Raw genomic sequence first — 9,053 nt, 5'->3', positions numbered from 1 at the left:
CCATGGACAATAACAATTCTATGATGGAATGCATAAAAGAATGCCTTTAGAGTCATTGCGTTATTCATTCTGTCATAATGGAAACGGGACGGATCCGTTATGCAGCCCATAGACTTCTAAATTATTTTTTTCCTATTTTCACCCTCTAAAACCTAGGTGCGTCTTATGGGGCGAAAAATACGGCATATGCACACTGCATCTATTATACCTTGTACACTGCTGTATATACTATATTGCTGTGTCCACCATATCTATTACCTTGTACCTCAAATATCAGTACACTGCTGTATATACGATATATCTGTACACAGTGCATCTATTATACCTCACATATCAGTACACTGCTGTATATACTACATACCTGTGCCCACCATATCTATTATACCTCGTACCTTACATATCAGTACACTGCTGTATATACGATATATCTGTACACAGTGCATCTATTATACCTCACATATCAGTGCATCTATTATACCTCACATATCAGTGCATCTATTATACCTCACAGTATATACTACATACCTGTGCCCACCATATCTATTATACCTCGTACCTCACATATCAGTACACTGCTGTATATACTACATACCTGTATCCACCGTATCTATTATACCTCGTACCTCACATATCAGTACACTGCTGTATATACTATATTGCTGTGTCCACCATATCTATTACCTTGTATCTCACATATCGGTACACTGCTGTATATATCTGTACACAGTGCATTATAACTCATACCTTACATATATAGTATATACCGCAGTGTACTGATATCTGTACACACTGCATCTATTCTACCTTCTACCTCACATTTCAGAACTCTCTATTAAACTGCATATCTCGCATATCGGTCCACTGCATCTATTATACCGTATGATACATGTAGTAGGGTACATGGGGAGAAAAGAGTAGGATTTCCTTTCCCCCACTCCATTCTAGCCTGCTTTACCCACTCTCTAGTCTGAACTGTTTCATTAGGAATCTGCCTGTAAATGGAGGACGTGTGAGGCAAAACCTGACCAATCACTAGCCTCGAAGTCCAGTCACCTGACCATGTATTTACATCTGTTACGTGACTCCTTTTACGCTACGTCAAGTGATAGGTGGTGCTTCACGAGGACGTCAGGGAGGGGCGGGGCCTGGTTACAGCTGCAGTGGCCCTACTCCAGGGTGGTGAGGGGACAGCAGAGCAGACATGTTACGGGGTATTACGGCCCTGAGCAGGGCATGGCGGCCGCTGCACTCAGGTGAGCTGGGGTGTGGTTAGTGACCTTGAGGTGACGTTTGCCCGACAGCTGACTAAGTTCTCTGTGTTGTCTCCACAGCTCCCCGGTGCTTGCACACGGTGTATCAGAGCGTGGACTTACCGGACGTTCATAGCATGCTGCGGGACACATGCAGGGAATTTGCCGAAAAAGAGCTCCAGCCCATAGCAGGCCAGCTGGACCGAGAGCACCGCTACCCGAGCGAGCAGGTGTGACAGCCGAGCCCGCTCCTGCACTTTCACCTACTGCCTGCTATGCCCTCTGCTTATACTGAGAACACCAGTGTCTCTGCCCCCTGCCCAGTTCTGTACAATGGGTGCAGTTATTTACAGCTCCATGATAAGGCTGAAGTTGGTTTCTTATTCACATCATTTGTATATATATGTATATATTTATTTTTTGAAAGAATTTTGAGGACACCTTATCAACAGTAACAGAAGAAGTTGCAGTGAGCGGTCCTTAACATAAATCAGTCGAAAGTGGCATTAAAATACAAAAGATGGGCATTGAAGTGGGCACCAAATGTGATTTAAGGAATTAAATGAATTCGGGCCAATGATCACACACTGCCAACATACAGAGGGCGATGCCCCGCATCAGATACAATGGAGTTCAGCCTGGCCCAAACAGGTTCTGGACATAAAAATTGGAATCAAAGTTGGCAGACAGGCACTTTTCTCTGATTTGAATAAGTAGCTGATGTTTTTAAGGGGTTAAATATATTCAGGCCAATGATTTCGCACTGCCAACATACAGCGGGTAACGCTCCGCATCAGGTACAGTGGAGATCAGCCTGGTCCGAACAGGTTCTGGGCATGAAGACCTGCATCAAAATGGGCAGACAGGCACTTTTCACTGATTTGAATAAGTAACTGATGATTTTAAGGGGTTAAATATATTCAGGCCAATGATTTCGCACTGCCAACATACAGCGGGTAACGCTCCGCATCAGGTACAGTGGAGATCAGCCTGGTCCGAACAGGTTCTGGGCATGAAGACCTGCATCAAAATGGGCAGACAGGCACTTTTCACTGATTTGAATAAGTAACTGATGATTTTAAGGGGTTAAATGAATTCGGGCCAGTGATCTCACACTGCCAACATATAGCGGGTGATGCCCCACATCAGATACAGTAGAGTTCATCCTGTCCCAAACAGGTTTTGGGCATGAAAACTGGCATCAAAGTGGGCAGATGAACACTTTTCACTGATTTGAATAAGTAACTGATGTTTTTAAGGGGTTAAATAAGATCAAATCAGTGACAAGTGTCCGTCTGTCCACTTTGATGCCAGTTTTCATGCCCAGAATATGCTCGGGCCAGGCTGAACAATACTATATCTGATGCAGGGCATCACCCTCTGTATGTTGGCAGTGCGAGATCACTGGCCTAAATTCATTTAATTCCTTAAATTACTCTTTTTTTGTGCCCATCTTTTGTATTTTAATGCCACTTTCAACTGATTTATGTTGAGGACCGCTCACTGCAACTTCTTCTGTTACTGTTGATAAGGTCTCCTCAAAATTCTTTAAAAAAAATGATGTGAATAAGAAACTGACAACTAAGAAATCAACTTCAGCCTCGTTCCATGATGACAGAATGACAATATAGGCTGTTGCAACAACGTATCAGTACTTAAAGTGGTTTTCTGGGGGGAAACATAATGATAACCTAACCTCAGGATAGGTGATCAATATCTGATCGGTGAATCATCTGTTTGAAGAGGCCTAGGCCCTCCAGTGAGCACTGTGTCCTGGTCCTAGGCTTGTGATGTCACATTCATTGGTCACGTAGCCTAGAAGCAGCTCAGTCCCATTCAAGTGAATTGGTCTAAGTTGCAATACCATGCACAGCCCCTACGCAGTGGTTGGTGCTGTGCTTAGTAAGCTGTGTGAAGCCTCTTCAAACAGATGATCGGTGGTGATGCTGAGTGACTGGCCTTTACCGACCAGATATTTATGACCTATCCTGAGAACGGGTCATCAATATCTTACTCCCTGGCAAACCGTTTGAAAGGCCAGTCCAGGCTAGTCTAGGGTGAGTCCATGGGTAGAGGTTGAGGTGTGGTTTTATTGCAGATCAGCACCGGTTTCAGATTCTTAAAGGGATTCTCCGGGTTCAAAGCTGAACACGGACATACCCTTATTTTCACCCAGGCCCTGATGTTAACATTGGAGCATCTCATGCTCCATTGCGCTCCCTTGCCCGCGCAGGGCAAGGGCTATTTTATTTGCAATAACACACTGCCGGGAGGAAGCTTCCGCCCGGCAGTGTGTCCGGTGACATCACCGGCTCTGATGGGCGTGCTTTAGCAAACGGCTAGGGCAGCGCTAAAGCCTGCCCATCAGTGCCGGTGACGTCACCAGGCTTCTTGGCAGCCACATGGAGAGCCTGGTATGTCAACGGAACTCCGGAAAATGCCTTTGCCCTGTGCTATTTAGCGCAGGGCAAAAGAGAGCATCAGACCATGAACTGCTCCGATGCTCAAGTCAGGGGGGCTGCCTTGGTGAAAATGCTCAGAACCCGGACAACCCCTTTAAAGTGTCATCAGAAAATGACATTGTTTAAATCACATTTTATGTTTATCATATTTTTAACCCCTTAAGGACTCTTGCTGTACATGTACGTCACAGCTGGACGTGACTTAAGGACCAGTGACATACATGTACGGCAGGCTGATCGGGCAGGTGCAAGAGCTACGCCCGCCAAATCAGCGGCAGGAGTCCCTCAGTCGCTGACAGCCGGACCCCTGCTGCATACGCCGGTGTTCTGCCACTTTTCTATACCCGGACAAAAGTCTATACCCGGAAGTGATGTAGCTGCACCGGAAGTCACGTGGATGCGTTGGAATCAGCTGGAGGAGGGGGTGTGCGCGCTGCGCAATCGCATTCGGCTAAAGTATAGTAATCTGGCATAACGCCGCGAGCCCGTAATCTACATTAATTTGTACCCTCGCGGGCTCGATTCGCTCGCAACGCATCGGCCTCGCTGCGCTCGGCATTTGCTAAAGCTAACTCTGTACCGCCATTGATAGTAAGGAAAGAGATGGATAGTAAAGAAAGAGATGGCTAGTAAAGAAATGGAGGGCTGGGAAAATGCAGGGGCGTTCTGCCAGATTAACATACTTTAGCAGAATGCGCTTGCGCAGCCCGCACACACCCTCCTCCAGCTGATTCCAATGCGTCCGCGTGACTTCCGGTGCAGCTACATCACTTGCGGGTATAGACTTTTGTCCGGGTATAGAAAAGTGGCAAAACACCGGCATTGGTGAAAACGCCAATGTCGGCGTATTAACCCCTTGTATGCTGCGGTCAAAGCCGAGAACAACGGGGTTTGTGGAGGTTACGCGTGCCCTCCGTTTCCCCATCGGGTCCCCGCGCTGCAGAGACGGGGACCCGATGGCCGAGAAGGCAGCCCGATGCCTTCCATAGGCATCGGGGCTTGTCTTCTATGGAAGCCTGTGAGATCCATCCCTTAGGCTGGGTCTCACAGGCAGGTTGTGAGCATACAAGACATATTTGGTATCGCCGCATCTGTGACCGACTAAAACATAAAATAAAAACTGTGCTAAAAAACCCCAATTTTTTTTTGTCACTAACAGAGCCCCACCAAGCGATCAAAAAGGCGTATACCCCCCAAAATAGTACCAATCTAACAATTGCCTCATCCCGCAAAAAATTATCCCCTACCTAAGACAATCGCCCCAAAAAATCGCCTCAGACTATGCAGACACAAAACATATTTAAAAAAAAAAAAAATGCTGTTATTGTGTTAAATGTAAGTTAAAAAAAAAAAAATAGACATATTAGGTATCGTCGTGTCCGTAACAACCTTCTCTATAAAATACCACGTGACCTAACCCCTCAGATGAACACCATAAAAAAATAAAAAAACGGTGTCAAAAATGCCATTTTCCATTTCATCCACCATGACGGCTACACATGAGATTGACCCCTTGACCTCTGTAGGGGCAGGAATACAGAGAGTTTAAAAGCTCTCACCCACTCTCACGCCTCAGTGTTTCCTGTCCCTATGGGGCATCTCACAGAGAGACCTCCCTTTGGGAGGTGAAGTTTTTTTTAATTTTTTATAATCTTATTCACAGTTACCTTTAAGGAACGGGGGTTGTCTTTTTTTTCCTCCTTCCCTTCTGCCCTCCTGCGGTAGTGACTAAATCTGGGCAGAGGAAAATACAGGAGTCGATTCTCGTCCCTGAGAGCGGGGGCCTGTAATCACTCCTTGCCGCATGGTCTTCCTTCCCTTTAGTGATGAAGCAGACCAGAGGAAAGGAGCATGTTGCACGCCGATCGGAAGCTAGGGAACATGTGGGGAGCGCGCGTGCGCTTGTGATGTCAGACGCCGCTCTAGGAATTAAAGAGCAGCCAATTCTGTCAACCTCTTTTTCCACTGATTCCTGCTCCCGGAGAAGCTACAACATGTCAGCTCCTGAACCCCCTGGAAGCCACACGGAAAGTACAGACCCACCTTCGGCTGCTCCTGCTTTGAGTTCCCATGTGTGGAAAAATATCAGCATTTTTTTTTCTTCATGTGATTTAGAAAATTCTGATACCTGGTTGCTCTTCTTTTTATAGGGAGTGAAAGAGTCTAAAGTTAAATCCAAATACGCAAGATGCGCAACAAAAAAACTAAAATTATAAAAAGAAACTTTGCAGATCTTGCATTAGTGAGCTTGTAAAGGAAGAGCAACCATCTATCCTTATGGAGGTTAAATCTATGATTCAAAATGAAATTAAATCCTCCCTGGCCTCCCTTACTCCAGTTCCTCCTACACCTCCTGCCAAAAAAATCCAGGTTGTCAGCTTCATCCTCCTATGATCATGAGGACATGGACGAGGAGGCTTCCACCTCTAGACATAATATTGAAGATGATGTATTGTCAGAGGGGGAAATTGTGGAAGACGAAAATAAACATTACTTTGCATCTGAGGATATGGAGGAGTTACAAAGGGCAGTATGGGTATTGAAGATATCCAAAAACCCCGGTCAGTACAAGACGAGATGTTTGGGGGACTAAGTATTCCCTATAAATGAAAACATTAAGGACATGATCCTTGATGAATGAACTGATCCAGAAAGAAGGTTGGGAATCTCTAAGGCCCCTTTTACACGGGTGAGTATTCCGCGCGGATGCGATGCGTGAGTTGAACGCATTGCACCCGCACTGAATCCTGACCCATTCATTTCTATGGGGCTGTGCACACGAGCAGTGATTTTCATGCATCACTTGTGCGTTGCATGAAAATCGCAGCATGCTCCTCTGTGCGTTTTTCACGTAACGCAGGCCCCATAGAAATGAATGGGGTTGCGTGAAAATCGCAAGCAAGTGCGGATGTGGTGCGATTTTCACGCACGGTTGCTAGGAGACGATCGGGATGGAGACCCGATCATTATTATTTCCCCTTATAACATGGTTATAAGGGAAAATAATAGCATTCTGAATACAGAATGCATAGTAAAATAGCGCTGGAGGGGTTAAAAATAAATAAATAATTTAACTCACCTTGATCGCGGAGCCGCCATCTCCTTCTGTCTTCATCTTAGGCTACTTTCACACTAGCGTTCGGGGCTCCGCTTGTGAGTTCCGTTTGAAGGCTCTCACAAGCGGCCCCGAACGGATCCGTCCAGTCCTAATGCATTCTGAGTGGAGGCGGATCCGCTCAGAATGCATCAGTCTGGCAGCGTTTGTCCTCCACTCCGCTCAGCAGACGGACACCTGAACGCTGCTTGCAGCGTTCGGGTGTCCGCCTGGCCGTGCGGAGGCAAACGGATCCGTCCAGACTTACAATGTAAGTCAATGGGGACGGATCCGTTTGAAGTTGACACAGTATGGCTCAATTTTCAAACGGATCTGTCCCCCATTGACTTTCAATGTAAATTCAAAACGGATCCGTTTGCATTATCATGAACAAAAAAGAAAAATTTTTTTTTTTGTTTTGTTTTTTGTTCATGGTAATGCAACAGGACCTGTGGTGACGGCACTCCGGTCATCACATGGTCTATCACCATGGTAAAAGATCATGTGATGACCGGAGTGACGTCACCACAGGTCCTGTTCCTCCACACAGCTAAGATGAAGACAGAAGGAGATGCCGGCTCTGCGATCAAGTGCATTAAGGTGAGTTAAATTATTTTCTTATTAACCCCTCCAGCGCTATTTTACTATGCATTCTGTATTCCGAATGCTATTATTTCCCCTTATAACCATGTGATAAGGGAAAATAATACAATCTACAGAACACTGATCCCAAGCCCGAACTTCTGTGAAGAAGTTCGGGTTTGGGTACCAAACATGCGCGATTTTTCTCACGCGAGTGCAAAACGCATTACAATGTTTTGCACTCGCGTGGAAAAATCGCACATGTTCCCGCAACGCACCCGCTCCTTTTCCTGCAACGCCCGTGTGAAAGAGGCCTAAGGAGTTTAAAAATAGGCTGTTATTTGACCAGGCTGAAATAAAAAATTTTTATGAAACCCCAAAGATTGACGTTCAGGTGGCAAAAGTTGTTAAAAAAAAATTCCCTGCCATTCGAGGATTCGTCACAGCTAAGGGATCCCATGGAACGGAAGGCAGATGCCCTCCTGAGGAAATATTGGGAAGCCTCCATGTTTAGGGTGAAGACAAATATAGTGGCAACCTCTGTGGCTAGAGCCATGTATTTTTGGCTCAATGAATTAGAAAACCATATAAAAAATAAAACTCCCAGAGAGAAAATCTCCATCCCCCTTCTTAGGACTGACACAGCTTTTCTGGCTGACGCCTCCGCAGAATCAGTCAGATTCGCTGCTAAAGATGCGGCTCTGTCAAATTCTGCAAGAAGAGCACAATGGATGAAATCCTTGGGAGGTGACAGAAACTCCAAGCCAAAATTGTGCGCCATTGCTTTTTCAGGAGAATACGTGTTTGGGCCCGTAAAAGAAAGGGTTCCCAGAGAGGAAACCTTTTTCATCCCTTTAGTTCACAGTCCAAATCCTAATAGGGGAAAGAGCTCCAACATCCCGTTTAGCCATCAGAAAGGGGGCAAAGGTAGAGGTTTTCGCCTTAATCCCCAGAACAAAAAAATTTAAAACAATGATGCCAGGGTAGGAGGAAGGTTGAGGAATTTTCTGAGCCAGTGAGAAGCTGTAACCCAAAATCCCTGGGATTTAGACATCGTGAAAAATGGTTACAAGATAGAATTTTCCTCAACCCCTCCAAGAAGATTTCAAATCACTTCCCACAGTTAGAACGAGTTATCAAAAATTTGGCAGGGGGCCTGGACTTTAAAAAAATTGGGAGTAGTGGTAGAAGTACCCGAATCGGAAAGAGGAAAGGGCTTCTATTCAAAATTATTCATCGTCCAGAAACCGTGACGGCTCTTTCTGTACTATTATAAACTTACAGGAAATTCAAAATGGAGTCAATTTCGTCAATCATCCCCCTAATCAAAAAGGGAGCCTATATGACATCCATTGACCTAAAAGATGCTTACTACCATGTTCCTATCAATACAAAATCACAAAAATATCTCAGATTTGCGCTAAAAAACTAAGCATAATCAATAATTTTCAATTCATTGCTCTACCATTCTGTATATCATTAGCCCCAAGGGTCTTCACAAAGCTGGTAGTCAAAATGATATCTCCCTTTAGACTAGAAGGGCTACAAATCTTTCCTTACTTAGACGATTTCCTTATAGTAGGAAACTCAGAACTGGAAACGACCAGACAAACTGAATATGTGCTACAAAAAGTCTCGGAATTGGGCTGGTTGATAAATGTAAAA

General features: G+C 45.2%; 1 protein-coding gene across 1 annotated transcript in view; it reads left to right on the top strand.

Moving 5' to 3' along the window:
* Positions 1-1,112: 1,112 nt before the first annotated feature.
* ACADS (acyl-CoA dehydrogenase short chain) overlaps positions 1,113-9,053 on the top strand; it is a 70,434-nt gene continuing 62,493 nt past the window's right edge. The window contains exons 1-2 of the mRNA XM_040416493.1: positions 1,113-1,253; positions 1,332-1,480. Coding sequence (XP_040272427.1) covers positions 1,202-1,253; positions 1,332-1,480 — 201 coding nt within the window. The 5' untranslated portion in view covers positions 1,113-1,201. The remainder of the gene's footprint in view (positions 1,254-1,331; positions 1,481-9,053) is intronic.

The sequence above is a fragment of the Bufo bufo genome, chromosome 2 (genome assembly GCF_905171765.1).
Source record: "Bufo bufo chromosome 2, aBufBuf1.1, whole genome shotgun sequence".
NCBI classification, from domain to species: Eukaryota; Metazoa; Chordata; class Amphibia; order Anura; family Bufonidae; genus Bufo; species Bufo bufo.
The sequence above is the reverse complement of the archived record's forward strand: the minus strand, read 5'-3'. Positions and strand labels throughout refer to the sequence as shown.